This window comes from Silurus aristotelis (genome assembly GCF_946808225.1).
Source record: "Silurus aristotelis genome assembly, chromosome: 5".
In the NCBI taxonomy this organism is placed as follows: domain Eukaryota; kingdom Metazoa; phylum Chordata; class Actinopteri; order Siluriformes; family Siluridae; genus Silurus; species Silurus aristotelis.
The window spans coordinates 7,754,205-7,777,370 of NC_139578.1; the positions used below are offsets into that span (position 1 = coordinate 7,754,205).

The following is a 23,166-nucleotide window of genomic DNA, read 5'->3' on the forward strand; positions in this document are numbered from 1 at the left end:
ACTGTTCCCAGTTATATGACCTTTGGAGGTTAGATCTGTGTTTTAACTGGCTCTTGAATTTCCTTCATGTGAAATTGTACACATTGTCTCCAAAAACGGGCAGATTTGATCATTTTTAATGTGCGTCACAGATTCCTGGGGTTAAAGACTGGCTTAGAGTGAGCAAACAAATTTAAATTAGCTTTAATGCTCTGAAGTCTGGCCGAATGTAATTTATTTGACGTCATTAAAACTAGTTCTGGTCGAAGTAGTGGCCTTGGGGTTAGTTGTTCTAGGTTGCTAATCAGAAGATTTTAATAATCAAATCCTGCTTCTGCTGGGTCGCTACTTCTGAGCTTCTAAACCCTCTACGCTTCAGGGTGTTGTATCATGTCTGTCTTAACTCTAAAATGTAGCTAAGATATGCAAAGAATTTCTACGTGGCTGAATCGTATATGTCAATACATGTCAGTCAGTGTCGTGCACCTCCTGTAACTCGAAACGGCACAATGTATGTGAATTACAAGTAAATTTCGATAAAAGCCTAAGACAATAGAATAATGTTACCTAGCTGAAATGTGATCTGATAGTAAAGGGTATTAAAATTAACCTTCAGTACTCTCAATGAAGGAGGGCATTTATTTTTCCCAAGTAAATATGCAGTCTTTGTATTAATACAATGAAGTTTCTGTTTTTCTTATTCATTCTTAACCTAGATTGAACTTTTTAATATCATGGTCACAATTAACTACATAGTCTTTCAAGCGTTTCTTTGATACGAACGAGAAGTTCGGTCCCCACTCATAACTAATGTCGCCTTGTGGGCATCACCACTATTAGCAAACAGTTTGTTTATTTATTAAAAAAATTCCCGGGTTAAGAGCAGCCTAATTATATATCTACCGGTCGCCTAAAGCTCCAGGTACACACATTTCTAGGAATGCCTTGTGTTTTCTCAAGACGCTCGGCCAAAAGTGCTCATCGTCCACAATGGGGCTCTTTCTGTATTTGACCTCACTGAATGTTTACTCTCATTATCAAATTTGTTCATGTAGGTCGCCCTACAAGCATTTCATACTAACCCGAGGCTTCCACATACACCCGAAGTGAAAAGATAGAAAGCAGTGTGGATTATTGACGAGGAAAAAACGGCTAGTTCTTTCATTGAACACGTTACCCGGCGGGAGCAGTTCTTACTGCAACCTTTGTCAGAAAGAGCCCTATTTATACATGAGAGGAAACAAGAATTTGTTTACTGTAGGTTTTTTTTTTATAGTTTATGATGTTTTTATATTCTGACTGGACGGAAATGGGTCTGGGAAAATTAAAAAACATGTTTGTTTGGCCTTTCGAGGTTAAATCTAGGAAAAAAGAAAGTAGTATGGGTAGAGATGATAAATTGAGTCCTATAATTGGGTAATAAGATGACTATGTTTACTTACTTGGATTAAATGGTTTGAACTTAACTTTTTTTTTTTTTTTTTTTTCATTTGATTAAAAAAAATTCATGTTATTGTGCTTTTGGTACATTTAATGTCAAGTCAAGTCAAGTTAATTTCTATAGCGCTTTTCACAACAGACATTGTCTCAAAGCAGCTTTACAGAAATCAACAGTTAAGGTGAATGGTGTGTATTTATCCCTGATGAGCAGCCGTGGCGACTGTGGCAGGGAAAAAACTCCCTTAGATGTAATGAGGAAGAAACCTTGAGAGGAACCAGATTCAAAAGGGGAACCCATCCTCATTTGGGTGACATCAAGAGTAATGTACCATTAATGCTTTGCTGTCACAAATAACAGTTCAGGAAATCATTCCTACCGTATGCCGTTGCACTGTACAATGACTCACCTCTCTGTAACAGATGATGCAGTGGAACCCCCGTGTACGAGTTCCTTGAAGGTCAAGAATAGCATATTTCGGGAAGACTAGCATTTCTTTTGACGCGGTTGGTTTGCTTCATGCTCAGTCGCTTCATAGACATTGTTCTGAATTCGTTCTCGGTGTTCTCTTGTGTGAATATCGTTCTTTTTGTCTGTTTTTATAGTGTTTTAGTTTTATTTCACTATAAATTTAGCATCATGGGTCCAAAGAAGTGTAGTGATAGCGCTGGAAAGAAGGTTGTAAAAAGAATAACCATTGAAATTAAGCAAGAAATTGTAGAAAAGCATGAACGTGGCATACACACACGAGATCCTTTGTCTGCAATATGGCATATGTTTAGAATTTATTACTTTTTATGTTTATATTTTGTTACAAGTATATTTGCGGGTTAAATTAGGCATAAAACATTTTTTAAGGGCTGAAATTAGGGATCGACTGAGGTCTGGGAACGAGTTAATTGCTTTTACGTTCATTCTTATGGGAAAATTAATATGCGAGCACGAGCGAGTTTCAGGTACGAATTAATCTCGTACAAGGGGGTTTCATTATAATTGCATTATATTTATACTTATATATTTATATATAGGATAGGTATATATATTTATATACCTATTCTATTTTTCACTGTCACTTTACACACACACACACATTCACTGACAATTAGCACATTTCACTCTTTTCTTTCTTTCTTTTTTGAATTGCCTGTTGCAATAAAAGTAAAAATTATTTAACTTAAAACACTGCTGTTTGTGTAACCTGCCGCTGCTGTAACACAATAATTTCCCTCATGGGATTAATAAAGTATGTCTAAATCTAATCTTGATAAATGTCTGTAAGACAAGTTAGTTCCTGTTATCACTTATGTTATAGCAGCTATAGACAGTCATTTCCTCAGCAGGCTTCCTTTTTCTTTCACTCAGAGTTAATAACTGGTCATCTTTCTGAGAATGAGGAAAGTGCAAAGTCGTCCATCCTGGTGACTTTCCAGTGAATGAAAGCTTAAGTACTCTAAGCTGACACTGAAGATTTCTTTTAATGCATTTTAAATTGACATGTCATCAGAAAAAAACTTTTCAATCATCACAATCACAAGAATCAGGATTATTGGCCAAGCGTGTTGACACACACAGGGAATTTGGTTCCAGCCATTAGTGACTCTCTCAAAAGTACAGACAATAATAACACTTTTCATTTAACTTTTACTATACAAGACAAACCAGACTTAGACAGTACTAGTATTAAATATGGATACAGAGTATATGACAGATCTGTAATGTACATAAAGTGTGAAAGTGCATGGTAGTGCAAATAACAGGTATTGTGCGTCAGGTACGATAGAGTTACTTAAGAAATTTTTTACAATATACAGTAGCAATAGTGTGTGTAACATATACAGATGATGTGATGACTGACGGGTAAAAATTACTAATTGTTATGGTTTTCTTAAACGTGTTATTAGTGTGCAGCATCAGCCGTACAGTTTTCTTCAACTGTTATAGAAATCATATTTAATCATATAAATTTATCCTGTGGTAAAGAGTTAATATAAAACAGTTGGTGTAAAAAGCACAATGTCAAACTAAAACCACTACTAAATATAATGATAGCTTAGTAAATTTAATTGCACAATGATAGCGGTCATCTATTCTTTGTTGCATACTCCTCCAACAAAAGCTAAACGAGAGCTCAAAACTTCTCCTCAATTGTTATTTTTAATCTCTTTCAGCTCAGTCAAGGGAATGTTCCCGGCATTGAGAGTGCTTCCTTGGCCATGGACACAGAAGAAGGAGTGGAGGTGGTGTGGAACGAGGTGCAGTTCTCCGACAAGAAGGTCTTCAAGGCTCATGAGGTGCGACCAGTCGCTCATTCATCTTTCTGATAAGTGTCATATTATTTAAGTCAGAGGGTGGAACTAAACTTGAGGGTGGATCAAATCCTAGCACTTGTGAGTTCTATAAGTCTGGTCATAAAGCAGTCAGACCTTCAGACTATGAATGACAGTCATTGTAAATGTATACATATACACTATATAGGTAAAAGGATTTATTGGGAAACCTGACTTTTCCAGTCATATGTTGTTCTTCCCCAAACTGTTAGATGAAGATATGAGTGGTCTGCTAAAAAAGCTTTGACCTCCACCCCCTCTGAAAACTCTGTACCCCAGACCTCCTCACTCTACGTCTTTGTACGGTTACGTTTCAATTGCCACCATTTTTGCATTGAAAGAATGTCTTGTGATACAATTTTTAATAAATTGGTCCCCCGGAATCGAGGGTAACGTTCTAAGACCCCCTGCGAGTTCCGCAAATCCGCAAATTTTGGACGCACATTCGCAGCCAATATTTTTCCTTAGTGAATTTAACCAGAGATTGTGTGACTTTGATACAATAGTGTGTTTAAAAAAATTTGTATAAAAATTTGTTGGTGAAAATGTTTTATTTAAAATGTTATTCCTAACGTTCCTGAACATTTAATCCCGCTGCGGAATTTTTAAATAATAACTCTGAATGAGAATACGATAATTTTCCGAGCTGCGAGTTCCGAACCACCAATTTATCGGGGGTTGAGTGTATAGTCAAATGGATCTAGTGTTTCTTATTATATGATTGAAATGAACCAAACATAAGTGTATTAAACCTATTTTTGGGCATAATTAATCATTGCAAGGTTCTAGTTTTCTTACTCGATTGGCAGAAAATGTTTTTTTCTTTCCAGAAATAAATGTAAAACTCAAAGAAATTAGTACAAAGATCGTGAAATCTGTTTAACAATCTTACTTAAATGGGGTTATTGTAATATTTTGTAATAGGAAACATTATTTAAACTTGTCCATACTCAAGGTATTTCCACTTGCTTAAATGTAATTTAAAGTCTGAAGAACAGTCACTCTTCAGTTTTCTAATTCAAAAGCAACATTCACTTCTTACAGTGTGTGCCTTCAACCACAACCACCACGATTTTGTGCTTTTTTTCCCTATAGATCTAAATGTCAAATGTCGCTGTAGTCGCTGTTCCTATTCAAACAGTCTCTGTGCCTAAAGCTTCTGGCAGTCATGCCCTAATAATGAACCCTCATTCAAAGTCATTTTCCAGGACTGAAATCCTTTCCTCTTGGCATTTTGCTCCAAAATCAAGGTCAACCATGTCTTTGCGGCATTTGTATACATGCCAAAGAGCACACTCTGTCGTATTAGTTGTGCCATGCAGTGCACATGTTTGGGAGCATCCACACTAGTTAATCAGGTTCTTGCTTGAACTTTCAGAGGGATTAACTTGTGACTATGATTTTGAGATAACAGTTGTGCCGTTTAAGGAAAATAGTTAACGGGGGTGGGGAAGTGCGATACAATGCAACACAAAGCACAGGTGGTACTGGTATAACCTTGCAGTTGATTATTTTAGGCACGTTTGCAAGTGTTATCAATGTTTTATTTCTTAAAGAATGACACATGGTAAATTGTTTTATCACTTTAATTTTGCCAGCTATAAACAGGCATTTCCTCTCATGCCTTTCATTCTCTCTTCAAATTAAATCGAACGAAAAAACGATGCAGACTTCCCCTGTGCAGACTTGCATTCTATTAAAAAAAGCTGATTTGCAGAAATAAACAGAAAGAGCATATAGATTTTAAATGGATAAATGTATCTCAATAAGTTGCTAAGATTCAGATCTGCTCCCTTACCTAAAAAAATAAATATTCACAAAAGGTTCGACCGAACAGCTTCGCTTTTAGCCCAGATTAATGAACTGTGTCCGAGTCCCTGAACACAAATTGAAAGGTTGTTTCATAACCATGGGACTTTGTAAAACATAGTTCTGCCCCCTTTTGTAGCCGACAATATTTAAGGTACCAACAAATAGCCTGCACATTCAATAATATATTATAGATTGTGTGAAATTTCATTGGGAGCCAATGCAGTATGAATAAGATCGGGGTGCAGAAATGCATTACAATACTTCAGGCATAAACAATTTTTTCTAAATTCTAATAAATGCTGGTACTGGAAACATATAGAAATGCTAAAAAGCACCTCATCATACAAAACTTAATGCTGAAAACAGCACACCATTTTACTATTATTATTGTGTAAAAAAATATATTAAATGCATTAAATTAAATTGAATAATTAATTACAAAATTTGAAATCATTAAATAAAAAAAAAAAACGTAAAGTAAAGCTCTTTTAAGGTTACGCTACAAAATGAATTAATGCCATCTGACCAAACACACGAGTATTCCACAATATTGTGATATAATCCAAAATACAGTAATCCCCCGCTTTTCTTTGAATCTCGTGTCCGCAGTTTATTGCGGAATTGTATTTGCCACATAACTAACTTGTTTTGGTGATTTTCCCGATAATTTATTTTTTTTTCTCGCGGATAGCACGATAGACCAAAAAACTTATAGGGAATTGTTTTAAAGGAGTTTTAATTTGAATTAATGTAATGTATCAATAAAAATATAATGATTAATGTTTAAATGAAGTAAAATGTTAATACAGTACAGTACTGTAATTTTTTGGGCATTTGTTTATCTTGATAAACGGCTGATTACTATAATGCACATTTATTAAAACAATATATATACAGTTATAAAGCAAAATCTGCCTTTTCTAACTGGTTTTAACTTTTGTATGGAGAGGTATTGGTCTTACCAGTTGCTAGTTTCTCCTACCATAACTCTGAAATATCCCCAGATTGGTTACTCAGTGTGTACTTTATTTCAGGAAAATCTCAGTCTCTGCAGTACAGCTTGTGTGTAATGTTGCACAAAATTATCTAATTTTCTACATTAGGGTCCAGGCACTGTATATAATGGGATAGATGTACTATATATCGATTGTGTGTGTGTGTGTGTGTGTGTGTGTGTGTACAGGACAGAATCAAGGAAATGTTCGAGAACCTCATGCAGGTGGAGCACCCCAACATCGTTAAGTTTCATAAATACTGGCTGGACATGAGGGACAACCGAGCCAGGGTGAGATATAAAGATCCAAATATGCACAAAAGCACAATTTTTATTGTACCCTGTAAACAGTTTTCAGGGTTCATTTATTTTAATAGGCAATTAATATGAAGTGATATAAGCAACTATGAAAAATGATTTTGTTTCTGTAAATTCAGAAATATCGCCCTTTTTTAATGAATGGACTTTGCTTTTCTTGAAATAACTTTTAAATAACAGTTTAATTTTTAGATTGTTAGATTATGATTAGATGATTAAATAATTATAATGTCTCTGTGAAGCCACTTTTAATGTAACATCACTGTCTTTGTGTCACAGGTGATTTTTATCACAGAGTACATGTCCTCCGGAAGTCTTAAACAGTTTCTGAAGAAAACGAAGAAAAATCACAAGACTATGAATGTTAAGGTAGAATGTTTTTTTTTACCTGTTTATTTTTTACCGTTTCAGTTCCTTCTCTCGTACACAAGTTTACAAGCAGTACACCACCACCCTGTGGTAAAGCGGGAACCTAACTTTTGCATCCACACACCCTGTCTGCACCATTCACCATTGTGTGTGTGTGTGTGTGTGTGTGTGTGTGTGTGTGTGTGTGTGTGTGTGTGTGTGTGTGTCTACACTCCTGTCTCATTCTCTTTATGTGGTTTGTGCTGTAGGCATGGAAACGCTGGTGCACACAGATCTTGTCTGCCCTCAGGTAAGATATCAGGCCAGTCTCATTACTGTTACTGAAAGACACTGAAACAAATCTGTTAGAATCAGCACAGGATTCATTCATTCATTTTTTTAATAGTATAAATTAGCATACTACAGTTGACCTGTGAAAACTATTTATTAATTTTTTTGTGTTTGTTTATTCAATAATAAGTATTTAATTGATATTTAATGGGCCTCACATAATCGCATGATTGTCATGAATGAACTCCTGATTAATTGCAACTTAATTGCACATTTTTATCTCTTCTAAATGTTTAAAAAATCTTAAAAATTATACTTTTCAAGTTTAATACACTAATCAACATGGGCATGGATGAATATGGATGCTTTATGCAAATGTGTGTTTATTATTAGTGAAACCAGACTCAACAAAGCATGAAGACTAAAAATTGTTGTGAATGTTTTAAAATAATTGTTTTTTTTTTAATTACGTAAATCATCAGGACACCAAACGGAATTTTTGCAGTGTTTCCACACGGACGGTTTTAATTGCCGGATGTGTGCATTATGGTGGATTTTGGTGCTTTGACGCATCAGTAAAACAAAAATTTAGTGATTAAAAATAATTTGTAAAAATAAAGGATGTCGTGAATGAATGTTTGTTGCGTTGAAAGTTTAAATTTTACCTCTCTCATATTATTTGATTTAAATTTTTGCATTAAATACGCATTTATAAAATTAGTACTGTTAAAATTAATTTCCTTTAATGCATTTTATATAAATCATTATTATTACCATAACACTGTTATAAAAATAGTAAAACTACTTCTTTGCCTATTGGTGCCATGCCATCTTATTAATTGAAACAATATTACAAATTATTTTAAGCTAATTATTGTTGCATATTTTCATTATTCATTTTCTTTTCTAAAGCAAAGCTGCTGACTTGTTACCAAACACAGTCATTTTGGTACAATCAATCTACAATCTGTAGGTTTCTATAAAAATTTACCTTGAAGCATAATTGATTGCCCACTATTACAATGTATTATTATACCGTATATCATTATATAGGTTTATAACCTCAAATCTGAGGAGATGGCATTTTTCAACACATTGCAACCAACTTTCTAAGGCGTCAATAAGCTGCGTTGCAATCAACAGGCTACCGTGAGGCAGCTGCCATAAAAAAATAAAAAAAAACGTGGGTATAAGGGCAGCTGTCTTGCTAATCAGCATTTTAAACAAAGTGCAGCATTAAGCAGGATGGTTGAAACAGCCTCCAGGGTCATCGTACATAATTACCTTTAACACAGAGCGCATGTGTTGTTTGTTTTTGTACCGCTGCCTTCAAATTTACCTCAGGATGGATTCTAACCCAACATCTGCTTTTTATTCATTGTACTCAATTATGGAGTGATCATGGAGGAGAAAGGGTTTATTAAGGGTTTATTAAGATTGGTAGAATGGTACTATACATAATTTATATATATATATTATAAAATAAGATGCTATTATACAGCTGTTATATGTGTAGATAAATGTAGTATATTTCTGCAGTAACAAGTGATATATTGGCAACACTGTTACACCCTGAAGATAATGAAATGACAGATTATGGTTTGTTTATAATGTAAAGGTAAATGCTTGGCCATGCATGACTTTGCCTTCGAGGGTGTTTTTAATTTTAGTAATCCGCTTGTTTTACTGCAAATAAGAGAGAAATGTATCATTTGATTGGTTTACGGCACAGTTTGTCTGAACCAGTGATAAAAAGAGAGGAAGAAAATGGTCAAATCGACAATCTGCAAATTTAACACATTGTATCTTGTTCTTTCCTTCCACCAGTTACCTGCACTCATGTGATCCTCCGATCATTCATGGCAACCTGACCTGTGACACCATCTTCATCCAGCACAATGGCCTTATAAAGATCGGCTCAGGTGCCTCCTCGCTCTGTAGTTTTGAAACAGAGTTTATTGTCCATAGTTAATTTTTATTTTTTTTTTTCTCTCTCATCTCTCCACAGTGTGGCACAGGCTTTTCGTCAACGGTATGTTCTCCTTTATTTGCCACCATTTTTTAAACGCATGCTAGTGTTATAGCTTTGATTTACAAGATGTACAGACAGTGGACATGCAGCAGTCCCCTATTGAAGAATAACTGTTTGAATTATTTAGTTTGATGGTAGGAAACAATATGTGAATGAGTTTTTATTCTTTTATTAACAATTCTTGATAAATGAAACTCAGATACACAAAACCCAGCACAAAAAGCCTACCTTAATAATACTGTATTTTAAAAAGCATGCTGATATGTGTGTAATGTGAATACAAACCTTTTTACAGGCTGTTGGCGTTAACAAATGCATATGATTTTCTGATGTAAAACTCAACTTAGTAAATAATATGATTTTTTTTATTCAACTGGGAGAAAAAATCCACAATTTCCCATTTGTTTGAGGTAAACATTGTATTTTTTCCACTCCAAGTTGCACGATCATTTATTCATGTTAGCTGATAGAAAAATTGCTTGAAAATGTACGTTTTTCTATTATAATGGCCAGCGATCTACACTATATGGACAAAAGTGCTTTATTATACATCTTATTTAATATTTAGTCCCCATTTGCAGTTTTAACCAACTCTTCTGGAAAGATCTTTCATTAGATTTTGGAGTGAGGTTGTGTAGATTTCTGCTCATTCATGAATGAGGGTGTTAGAAAAAGTCATGTACTGATGTAGGTGATAGCAGGCCACTCAAGATCTTCCTCTCCAAACCATGTAAACCATATCTTTATGGAGCTGGCTTTCTGCACGGTGGCATTGTCATGCGGAAATAGCTATGGGCTTCCGCATCCGTATACATCCTATACAAAATAAAACAAAATCATCTACAATGTGCAAATAATAATAATTATCCATATGCGCACATGTATTACATAATGCTGTACCTCAGAATTTTGCTTCTTTGTTACAGCCTATTATTTAACTTTAATTGCTGTAAATAAGGATCGAGTTCTGTAAACAGTCTAGTCTAGTGGATTAGTACTTAGTTTATTAGTTTATTAGTACATAATCCTTACAAATGATTACCAGCTGGAGCTTAAATGGACTTTCTGCCTTCATGTTCACACACAAGCAATCGGGCAATCTTGTGTTTGTTGAGGCTGTCTGTTAGTATGCTTTTTTCCCCCCCCCAGTATTCCCAGAGGCCATCCATGGGAATGTGCACCAGCACCGAGACGAGATGCGCAATCAGCACTACTTTGCTCCAGAGTACGGCCGTGAGTGTCCATCTACATCAGCCTGTAGCTCTCTTACAATTTGTCTAGCACTTCGTTTCTCATTTTTTACTTTTTTATGTTTTTTGTCTTTCTTTTTTTTGGTAAACTCCTAAAAGTGTTATAGCGTTTGATTTCTCCTTTTTGCTTTTGCCTCTGCAGTTGCTGAGGACGACTACTCTATTGATATATATTCTTTTGGAATCTGTGCTTTGGAGGTATAAAGCTTAAAAACTGACTTGGAAAAATTACAACCTTGTTACTCAATCACAACTCAAATACAGTGGCTGATGATGTTCTGTTCTGTCACTCTAATCAAGATGGCTGTTCTGGAGATTCAGGCCAATGGGGACACTGCTGTTTCTAAAGAGGCCATAGCAAATGCTGGACAGTCACTGGAGGACCCTCTTATGAGGGTAAACACTATGTTTACAATTGTATTATAAGCAGGATGTGTGTGTTCTGCAGGAAATGTACTATTGGAGACTACTGCAATATTTACAATACAAAAACAATCAGCCTGTAGCATCTAAATGGTTTGTTAGCAACTGATACGCATTTAGACATGCTACTAAAAAACAAAAATGTGTTTAAAGCACAGCATTATATACTAGATTTTACATTCTCTGGAACACTTTCTAGAGATTAGTTATTATATAAAAGAAACTGTTAGGAAGGGTTATTACAGCTTCGAGAGTCTAGAGTGGTTATTCCATAGCTTTTAACATGCTAATCAGGGTGTGAAACCTAGCATGCAGCCAGTATAACATGAAGGATTTTCATTTTCGTTCCATTAACCATCTGCAGTTTTCTTAAAGGGACAGCAGGACAGGCAGCTGACCAAACATTGAGGGGTTAGGAAAGGAATCTGTTTTTCTTGGTATCACGCTAGGTTCTCAGTACATTTCAGGACTAGCTTGTGCCTTATCGTGGACATGTTTTATGTAGATTTTAGAAATGTAAAATGAAACTTGGTTGTTTAATGTACTTTCAATGTATTGTAGGGTTAAATCTGTAAATTTGCTGTGAACTGATTTGGGTCAATCAATACTTTTGTTTTTGTTTTATTTATGTATTTATTTATTTTATATGTATACAAATATAATAGAACAGAAATTATAGTGAACAATAAAAATATATATTTATTTTCTTGCTCATACATCATATGTACACTCTTAAACTATTCTATACTATAATTTAACTATAATTTCTTATTAAATAGCTAATATTCAGTTCTGATCCATTTGCTTTATGATTGTCGGCACAGGCTGCCTAATGAAGAAAAAACATTTGACTACATCTTTTAGTGGAGTACCGAATCTTCTCTAGTGTAAGATCAGTCATAAGATCCTGAATCCAGTGGCTAAAAGTAGTGGTTATTAAAGTTGAAAGAGAAATTATATATTTTTTTGTATTATTACCTAAACAGGAGTCTGGAGTTAACTCAAATATTGCAAGAATAAGAGAAGGATGCAATGCTTTTGTTTTAATAGTCGTCTTTGTCAAACAGGAATGTGAATATAACAATAAAACAATAGAGGTCATAGAAAGGACACTAAAATATTTATAAACTTGTTTTGTCATATGACGAGGGAAAGTAATGATTAAAGCAAATTCATTCGCTTATATGCTTACTCAGGAGTTCACGCAGTCATGCGTGCGAACAGAGGCCAAGATAAGGCCGACGGCTCATGACCTGCTGTTCCACAGAGTACTGTTTGAAGTCCACTCCTTGAAGCTGCTTGCTGCCCACTGCTTTATCAGCAACCAGTGTGAGTGAACACACATTCTTAGAATGATTCATGTTTGAACGTCTGAGAATTTTTTGCCATTATTCTTGTTATTTCATCTTGTTGGAACGGATACTAAATGTAATGCCCGTTTGTACTTACATGATTGGTGGATGTTTAGTAATATATGAAATGCCTGCTATACTGACTCAGGACAACATTTGATCACAATCACCACACATTTTATCCTCGTTTAGCTGTAATAAATGGACATTCAGTGCCACCCAGATGAGGATGGGTTCCCTCTTGAGTCTGGTTCCTCTCAAGGTTTCTTCCTCATGCCACCTCAAGGAGTCGTCAGGGACAAACTTACACTTATAAAGAACAATCTTATTCATTTTTTATTACCACATTATCTTTGTAAAGCTGCTTTGAGACAATGTCCATTGTTAAAAGCGCTATACAAATACAAATGAATTGAATGTTTACGTTAATAGTTTATCATCTAATTCAACTAACCACTAACCTTGATCAATAACACTACTATGTTGTAAAACTCTAAAAGTCAGATCTTTGTGTTTCTCGTTCTATGCAACTAACAATACAACAGGAGTAGCAAGTTCAAATGTAAATACAGCCCTTAAATGGAGTGGGTTGATCGTATCATATGATCGAACATAACAAAATGGATAGTACATTCAATTAAGCATTTTTTAATTTATTATTTATTTTTAAATTTTTTAAACCAGTAAAATTTTTTATTTATTATTTATTTTTAAATTTTTTAAACCAGTATATATATTTTTTTATTTTATTTACATTTAGGGTTTTCCCACTCTTACATTTGTGGCTCACACCAAATTGGGTTCAAGCTGTTATTAAGTCTTGAATAAACCCATAAGTTTGGTTTGATTAACGTAAATCTGTATCTGCCACAGTCCCAAGTCGAACCAAAAATAAATAGGCAACATCTAGAAATTGTAAAAGGTTTATTAATGCAAAAAAAAAATTTGTATAACTATTTAAGAGCTTTTCCATAATTCCCTTATAAAACAGATCTGCTTCCTGAGAACTGTGTAGAGGAGAAGACCAAGGCTATAGACCCAAACGGCATCATGGCAGAGATAAACCACAGTGACCGACCGGGAATCCAGCTAAAGTACGTCACTCGTGTCTGTGCCACATTTCTGCTAATCACATGTTTTCTCTCTCTTCACTGTTTTCTCTTCTATCTGAAAGGTACTCCCATGTGTCTCCGTTGGAGCTGGACAAGTTCCTTGAGGATGTTAAGTAAGTTTGGAAGGGAAAGAGGGCTAGATGAAGGCATGTGCTCTTATATTGTTTTTAAATCTATTTGAATGTGTTTTTATAATTCTCAGGAATGGCATCTACCCCCTAATGAACTTCGCGTCTCAACGGCCGCATCCTATTCCGCGTGCCCTCTCTCTGTCCCAGGAGCATATGGAGACGGTGAAGACTCCAACTCCGGAGCCTCAAGAGACAGAGACGAGGAAGGTAAGCCAAAATTCACAGTTTATAAACTTATAGTTGTAAAGTAGTTCTGATTTGTGTGGAACACTTTACATTGTGAGAGTTTAATGGGTTTCCAATATGCATTTTCCTAAATTTTGTCTTGTGTTCATAAATGTTACTACTTTTTTGCAGGTTATCCAGATGCACTGTAATCTAGAGACTAATGAGGAGGGCACAAGGAGTCATGTAAGTTTAACACACAACTCAATTACTTTAAATCAGACACGTTGTCCCTCAACTTGACTTTATATAAAGAAATCATCTCTTGTTTTTCAGCTCTCTTTGTTTTTGAAGATGGATGACAAACTTCATCGCCAGCTTAGCTGTGATGTGCTTCCAAGTAAGTCAACATACATCACCTCGTTCAGAGACCTAATTCAATATTCAAAATTATAATCACATAATTTATATTGTTACATTTGAGCTAGATAATTCACTGGTAGGCATTTATATATTAGTAGTCCCTGAGTTACAATAGTTCGACTTAAGATTTTTCGATCTTACTACAATGACCATAGCGATATGATACTATGGGATGCTGCCAGGGTGTACACATCTCCCGCCTGGTGAGATGTCTTACTCTCGCCAGCAGTCAACAGAGTCCAGTTGTCTCTGTTCTAGAGCACGCATTTTTTCTGTGTTTTTGGAGTTTCAAAGCCCAGTTTAAGATCCTGTCTTTCTTATTTTTATCACTAAAACAGAGCACGTCCCACTGTAAAGTTTATATATGACGGTAGTGTAAATTGCTCTGTTTTGCTAAATTATTAACCAATTACAGTATACTACCCCATACTGCTCACCATTCTATATATACATACACAAACACACACACACACACACACACACACACACACACACACACACACACACTGTAATATTATATATATATATATATATATATATATATATATATATATATATATATATATATATATATATATATATATATATATATATATATATATATATACAGTGAGGAAAATAAGTATTTGAACACCCTGCTATTTTGCAAGTTCTCCCACTTAGAAATCATGCAGGGGTCTGAAATTGTCATCGTAGGTGCATGTCCACTGTGAGAGACATCATCTAAAAAGAAAAATCCAGAAATCACAATGTATGATTTTTTAACTATTCATTTGTATGATACAGCTGCAAATAAGTATTTGAACACCTGAGAAAGTCAATGTTAATATTTGGTACAGTAGCCTTTGTTTGCAATTACAGAGGTCAAACGTTTTCTGTAGTTTTTCACCAGGTTTGCACACACTGCAGGAGGGATTTTGGCCCACTCCTCCACACAGATCTTCTCTAGATCAGTCAGGTTTCTGGCCTGTCGCTGAGAAACACGGAGTTTGAGCTCCCTCCAAAGATTCTTTATTGGGTTTAGGTCTGGAGACTGGCTAGGCCACGCCAGAACCTTGATATGCTTCAAACAGAGTAACTCCTTGGTTATCCTGGCTGTGTGCTTCGGGTCATTGTCTTGTTGGAAGACCCAGCCTCGACCCATCTTCAATGCTCTAACTGAGGGAAGGAGGTTGTTCGCCAAAATCTCGCAATACATGGCTCCGGTCATCCTCTCCTTAATACAGTGCAGTCGCCCTGTCCCATGTGCAGAAAAACACCCCCAAAGCATGATGCTACCACCCCCATGCTTCACAGTAGGGATGGTGTTCTTGGGATGGTACTCATCATTCTTCTTCCTCCAAACACGTTTAGTGGAATTATGACCCAAAAGTTCTATTTTGGTCTCATCTGACCACATGACTTTCTCCAATGACTCCTCTGGATCATCCAAATGGTCATTGGCAAACTTAAGACGTGCCTGGACATGTGCTGGTTTAAGCAGGGAAACCTTCTGTGCCATGCATGATTTCAAACCATGACGTCTTAGTGTATTACCAACAGTAACCTTGAAAACGGTGGTCCCAGCTCTTTTCAGGTCATTGACCAGCTCTTCCTGTGTAGTTCTAGGCTGATTTCTCACCTTCCTTAAGATCATTGAGACCCCACGCGGTGAGATCTTGCATGGAGCCCCAGTCTGAGGGAGATTGACAGTCATGTTTAGCTTCTTCCATTTTCTAATGATTGCTCCAACAGTGGACCTTTTTTTCACCAAGCTGCTTGGCAATTTTCCCGTAGCCCTTTCCAGTCTTGTGGAGGTGTACAATTTTGTCTCTAGTGTCTTTGGACAGCTCTTTGGTCTTGGCCATGTTAGTAGTTGGATTCTTACTGATTGTATGGGGTGGACAGGTGTCTTTATGCAGCTAACAACCTCAAACAGGTGCATCTAATTTAGGATAATAAATGTAGTGGAGGTGGACATTTTAAAGGCAGACTAACAGGTCTTTGAGGGTCAGAATTCTAGCTGATAGACAGGTGTTCAAATACATATTTGCAGCTGTATCATACAAATAAATAGTTTAAAAATCATACATTGTGATTTCTGGATTTTTTTTTTAGATTATGTCTCTCACAGTGGACATGCACCTACGATAACAATTTCAGACCCCTCCATGATTTCTAAGTGGGAGAACTTGCAAAATAGCAGGGTGTTCAAATACTTATCACAATGTATGATTTTTAAACTATTTATTTGTATGATACAGCTGCAAATATGCATTTGAACACCTGTCTATCAGCTAGAATTCTGACCCTCAAAGACCTGTTAGTCTGCCTTTAAAATGTCCACCTCCACTACATTATCCTAAATTAGATGCACCTGTTTGAGGTCGTTAGCTGCATAAAGACCACCTGTCCACCCCATACAATCAGTAAGAATCCAACTACTAACATGGCCAAGACCAAAGAGCTGTCCAAAGACACTAGAGACAAAATTGTACACCTCCACAAGACTGGAAAGGGCTAGGGGGAAATTGCCAAGCAGCTTGGTAAAAAAAGGTCCACTGTTGGAGCAATCATTAGAAAATGGAAGAAGCAAAACATGACTGTCAATCTCCCTCGGACTGGGGCTCCATGCAAGATCTCACTTTGTGGGGTCTCAATGATCCTAAGGAAGGTAAGAAATCAGCCCAGAACTACACAGGAGGAGCTGGTCAATGACCTGAAAAGAGCTGGGACCACCGTTTCCAAGGTTACTGTTGGTAATACACTAAGACTTCATGGTCTGAAAACATGCATGGCACGGAAGGTTCCCCTGCTTAAACCAGCACATGTCCAGGCACGTCTTAAGTTTGCCAATGACCATTTGGATGATCCAGAGGAATCATGGGAGAAAGTCATGTGGTCAGATGAGACCAAAATATAACTTTTGGGTTATAATTCCACTAAACGTATTTGGAGGAAGAAGAATGATGAGTACCATCCCAAGAACACCATCCCTACTGTGAAGCATGGGGGTGGTAGCATCATGCTTTGGGGGTGTATTTCTGCACATGGGACAGGGCGACTGCACTGTATTAAGGGGAGGATGACCGGGGCCTTGTATTGCGAGATTTTGGCGAACAACCTCCTTCCCTCAGTTAGAGCATTGAAGATGGGTCGAGGCTGGGTCTTCCAACATGACAATGACCCGAAGCACACAGCCAGGATAACCAAGGAGTGGCTCTGTAAGAAGCATATCAAGGTTCTGGCATGGCCTAGCCAGTCTCCAGACCTAAACTCAATAGAGAATCTTTGGAGGGAGCTCAAACTCTGTATTTCTCAGCGACAGGGCAGAAACCTGACTGATCTAGAGAAGATCTGTGTGGAGGAGAGGGGGCCAAAATCCCTCCTGCAGTGTGTGCAAACCTGGTGAAAAACTACAGGAAACGTTTGTCCTCTGTAATTGCAAACAAAGGCTACTGTACCAAATATTAACATTGACTTTCTCAGGTGTGCAAATACTTATTTGCAGCTGTATCATACAAATAAATAGTTAAATCATACATTGTGATTTCTGGATTTTTTTTTTTTGATTATGTCTCTCACAGTGGACATGCACATACGATGACAATTTCAGACCCCTGCATGATTTCTAAGTGGGAGAACTTGCAAAATAGCAGGGTGTTCAAATACTTATTTTCCTCACTGTATATATATAAATAATATTACAGTGCAACCTCTATACTCCTGGTGGTTACATTCTATGACCCCTCGCGAGTAACAAAAAATGGCGAATTAAGAATTCCTTCTTATAAATGTTTCATTTAGTACTTTAAATAAATAATACAATTATAAAAAAGATTTTCAAACATTTTTCTATAATTTATTAGTACAAACTCTGTTTTGAAATGTGACTCTGAACTTTCAAGCCACTCGCAGCTTCTCGCGAACGAGCAGATTATTTTTATTTACATATAAAATATGTTGTTTTAAAATGTAATTGTTATGTGTCAGTTTATGGGTGTAACAGTATTACTGTCTTTAAAAAATGTGAGATTTTGGCCTTAAAACTGCACTGATTTCGAAATGGGTTTATTTTACTTAAGGGCTTTACTATTGTTCAAATGTAGTCCTGATTTCTGTTCACATAACTGCTATGATGTTAAAAGCCACTTGGATGCCGCAAGCTTCTTGCATTTTCTGCTGTAAAGTCCAACTCTCTTTCTCTCTTTCTAGCAATTGTGCACTTACCATGATTGCTGGCTTAAAAAAAGCCATCTGTGTTCTGGTACACATTTTTTTATGACTTGTAAAAGTAATTCATTTAATTTCATATTCTCCCGCTTATCCGTAATTCGGGTCGTGGGGGCAGCAGTCTAAGCAGATTCCCCAGACACTTCTCCGTGTCCAGGGATCGGGCTGTCAAGGCCCCCGCCTTCGACTGCTGCCCAACCCTTTTAGCACCGGTCCCTTACGGTCCCTCCTGCAGGTGGTGAGCCCACGGGAAGGTTGTAAAAGTAATAATTCATTCATTCATTTATTTTCTCCCGCTTATTCGTAATTCGGGTCGCGGGGGCAGCAGTCTAAGCAGGCCCCCGCCTTCGACTGCTGCCCAATCCTCACAGCACCGTCCCCTACGGTCCCTCCTGCAGGTGGCGAGCCCACGGGAAGTAAAAGTAATAATAACAAAAATAAATATAACCAACAAATATTTACACAATCACAAACATTTTTAGCCAATTTGGAACTGTTCAGTTTCCTCATTAATACATCATGTACCTCCTTACTGATTGTATTAATTATAAATTCAAAATAAAAAAAAATAATTAATTTGATTTAGAATTTGAATTGTCTGTGAATACTGTAATGAGGCAAAAAAAGAAACATATTACAATCATTTAAAATCTTTCTACCACCAAAGCAGAAAAAATAAAGGTTCAATAAAAGTTTGTTTATTGTTGTACAAAGATAATAGGAAATTGTTATAAAAAGCCATGATGTCATATTGCCCAGCTATAGACCATAAACAAATTTATTACATTTTTTCTTTTGTTTGGAAGATGAAAGTGAAATGTTAAATAAAAAATTTAGCTGTGGCTGTTCTTCGACTTTTGAACACAGCAAATTTTTAATAAACAGTGGAACCTCGTTACTTACGCCCTTGACACTCACGACCTCGATAGTTTGCGACTTTTGGTTTGGAATCAGACTAAGAATAACTCGCGAAAAATCTGACAGTTCGTGAGAAGCTGCGAGTGGCTCGAAAGTTCGGAGTCAAATTTCAAAACAGAGTTTGTACTAATAAATTACATAAAAATGTTTGTATTAATTGATTATTTATTTAAAGTAGTTTTTGTTACTCGCGAGGGGTCATAGATATAGATCGTAACCCCTGCGAGTATCGAGGTTGCACTATATAAGAAAGATCATGCTATTTGACTGCATAGTTATTATATGATATATTATTATTATATCATATCTTTACCTAACTTTTCAATTCAAAACTAAATATGATGTGATATATGTTTTTCAGCTGACCACCCCAGAGATCTGGCCAGTGAGCTCGTCCACCATGCATTTATTAGCGAGGTGGGTTATATAGCTTTTTATATAACACAACAGTCTGACATCATTGAATCGAACATGCAGTCTTGAGCATGTGTGTGTGTGTGTGTGTGTGTGTGTGTGTGTTAAACTAACGAATAATTGATTGTGTTGTTGATGTTGGATAGGATGACTGTGAGAAGTTGGCATGCTTTTTGGAAGAGGCCCTGGGGAAACACTGGGGCGGGACTTCCACATCTCCTTCATCCATCGTGTTAATGCACTGAGTCGAACATTGGAAGTGAAGCTGTTGTGAAATTGGCTGTGGCGGGGCTAAAAGAGAAAAGAAGCTGAAGAGTTACCAAAAGTGCAACACTTTTTTTTTTTTTTTTTTTTTAAAGGGCACGGAATTGAATAGCTCCATGGTAGCAGAGCTATAAAGAACACTGACCATTACCATTATCCCAAAACAGCGACAGGCATGTTGCTCTTTTACCGGTGATGAATCCGCCATGTATTCCTTTATATGTTTGATGGATTTTTGTGGACATTCTCAGTGATTTTCTTTTACCATGCTGGATGTTATATCCTGCTTCCATCCAAGAAGTTAGTGGCCAAGGAAAATGCCACGGAAGTAAAGTCTAAGGAACAAAAGAACTTCGGGAAGAAACAAGAAAGGATACTATTAGTACGAGTAGATGATTTTCATGGGTCTGCCAGCCCATGAGTCTTAAACTGTCAAGGTTTTTTTTTTTTTTTTTTTTTTTTTATAAATGCAGTGCATATTTATTTATTGTTTAACTGTTAATCATCCATAGACTCTAAAAATATGACTCTAAAATCTCATAGTGAGGAAAAACTTTCCAAATATTTGATTTGTTTTATTCCCTGCACACAAAAAAATGATTTGAATAAATATCTCAAAGATGAAAGTGTCCAGGAAGCTGATGAATGTACAGTACTGTAGCAAAGTGCCCTTTTGCTTTTGTTATAGTTAGATTACTTCTCCCAATGTGAGATCTAAAATAGCAAAAAAAAAAAAAGAGGACTGGTTCTTACCAAGCACAAAGTGCCTAAGTAAGACATAAATGTTTCAAAAGTAGTATTGCCATTCATCCATGAGCTTGATTTCTACAGATTTGTTTTCTTCACTGGTAATAACCTTAGACTTGCTAAACTGAATTGGTAAGATTGTAACTTTGTGTAAAGTGTGTTGAATATTCCTAATACCTTTTGGGTCATCTCCTTAGAGTATGTCTCTCCACTACGGGCACACCCTCACGCTCACTAGCCATTTAAATCGGAGCAACTGTGTCCCTGCACTTTCAAGAAATTATCTAGTCTTCTAAACAAGTAGCAGTGGTGCAATACATTCAAATTTATGCAAAATACAAGCCAGGAGATTCATGAAATCATAAAAACGTAAACATAATCTCAGCTAGGTTTATTTCAATTTCCTGGTGTTTGCACAGCAGTCACTAAAGTTTCCACAAAACATCTGGTTAACAGCAGTTCTGCAGGTGAAACACCGTGTTGATAAGAGAGGTCAAAGAGGAAAGGCATTCTGAGATGCTTTTCTGCTCACTATAGTTGTAAAGAGTGATTATTTAAGTTCTCATCGCCTTCCTGTCTCCTCAATACACATTGTATGTTCTCATATGATTTTTCTCATCAGCTTACATTGTTAAAACCAAATTAAAAATTCTTAATCCAGGCCGTGTGGCATGGCACCAACAGCATGGCATGGTCTTAGTCACTAATATAATTTCCCCTTTATTCTAATGTTTATTGTGAATATTGCCTGAAGCTCTATACTTGCATCAATGATTTTATGACTTAATGATACATGGTTGACTTATTGGAATAATTGTATGAATTTGCAGGGGGGTACGTGTGCTCTATTATAGTCAGTGGTGACTGTATATGAGTTAATTTTGATAATTACCAGTTTAAGCTTCTGTACTACTAACTAGCAGAGACCCATTATTTCAACTGCTCAGCTGGATAAATTGGATAATTGGATCTTCTGAATTCCAAATTAGCAGAGCATTGAAAACTGCTCCTGAAAATATGGTTTTGCAGCAACATTTTATGACACTGCAAATAGATTATAGTTACATTTTTTTTTACTTGGAAACACTCATCATCATACTAATGATTTAGACCAAGGTAGCACCATTTTCTGAGCACTGAACTTCCCAGTTTAAGCCTACAGACACTTTATAATGTGAAATAATGTACATCTTATCCTACAATTAACTCATTATAAAACTCGACATGTTGGCTGAGAAGGACTCCCCCTATCGAGGTTCAAAGGTCTGTTCTTAGTTTTTGTAACATATGCAGCAGGATTTGTAATGTATGATGTTGCATTAAAGAACCGTTTACATAAATGTACATGCCAAACGAATACTGAAGAACACTGGAATCAATACAGGCAGCTGAGGTTGGAGTGGATGATGGAAAATAAATTTTACACATTACATTACAAATGTACAATTATATAAACATTTCCAAATTTTTATTTGGACATCAGGGGAGATTTTTGTGATGGTACCACATTTGTGAATGGCTTTTTCTTTTAAATGTTTCAATTTATCCTTGTAGAAATACTTTTGCATGTCATAATGTTATTACCAAGTTTTTTGGTAAAGGAGTGAGTTTGGATTGCAGTATATGAACAGCCACCACCACATCCTTCTGAAATATTTGAGCCCTTTTATCATCTTCCAGGTGAGAAAAATACCAGTGGAGTCCCACATGGAAATATATTCTCTATTATACTAATTATTCCATGCCATTCCGAAAAGTAGATGGAGTGTTTAAAGAAATAAAAAATAAAAAACAAGAAATAAACTTGTGTAACTTCCATATATCTGCATAACGATTGGTGACATCCCCCCCCAGGTCTTGGTTAGAACATTTTTCTTTTTTTGATTTATGCGAACTATTTTTATTGGTGTCAAAATTTGTTCAACATTCAAATTGCTCAATAAAATCTGAAGAATCATAAGATGCATTTGTTTTTGCAAAGATTTTTGTTCTTTCTTTCACAATGGCAAGTTGATTTGTACAGTGTGATATTGGTTTTTTTTTTTTTGCAACAGTGGAAATCACAAACCCATCATCATGGCTATTATTATATTTGTTACCGAGTCCCTTACAGCTATTAGTCTAGCTGTCTGGTCTTTGGCTTGATTTTATTCAAACTGCAGAAGCTCAAAAACAAGAAGGCTATATAATGTTCAATTAGATTTAATATAATCAAT

At 36.1% G+C, this 23,166-nt stretch overlaps 1 protein-coding gene across 1 annotated transcript in view; it reads left to right on the plus strand.

Annotated features, from left to right (window-relative positions):
• The window catches only part of nrbp2a (nuclear receptor binding protein 2a), a 47,984-nt gene extending 25,072 nt beyond the window's left edge, over window positions 1-22,912 (plus strand). The window contains exons 3-19 of the mRNA XM_083541777.1: window positions 3,586-3,708; window positions 6,740-6,841; window positions 7,148-7,237; window positions 7,486-7,526; window positions 9,335-9,429; window positions 9,516-9,539; window positions 10,689-10,772; window positions 10,932-10,987; window positions 11,090-11,185; window positions 12,409-12,541; window positions 13,556-13,658; window positions 13,739-13,789; window positions 13,879-14,014; window positions 14,165-14,218; window positions 14,309-14,372; window positions 19,887-19,942; window positions 20,086-22,912. Of these exons, the coding sequence (XP_083397903.1) occupies window positions 3,586-3,708; window positions 6,740-6,841; window positions 7,148-7,237; window positions 7,486-7,526; window positions 9,335-9,429; window positions 9,516-9,539; window positions 10,689-10,772; window positions 10,932-10,987; window positions 11,090-11,185; window positions 12,409-12,541; window positions 13,556-13,658; window positions 13,739-13,789; window positions 13,879-14,014; window positions 14,165-14,218; window positions 14,309-14,372; window positions 19,887-19,942; window positions 20,086-20,184 (1,407 nt within the window). The 3' untranslated portion in view covers window positions 20,185-22,912. The remainder of the gene's footprint in view (window positions 1-3,585; window positions 3,709-6,739; window positions 6,842-7,147; window positions 7,238-7,485; window positions 7,527-9,334; window positions 9,430-9,515; window positions 9,540-10,688; window positions 10,773-10,931; window positions 10,988-11,089; window positions 11,186-12,408; window positions 12,542-13,555; window positions 13,659-13,738; window positions 13,790-13,878; window positions 14,015-14,164; window positions 14,219-14,308; window positions 14,373-19,886; window positions 19,943-20,085) is intronic.
• The last annotated feature ends 254 nt before the right edge of the window (window positions 22,913-23,166 follow it).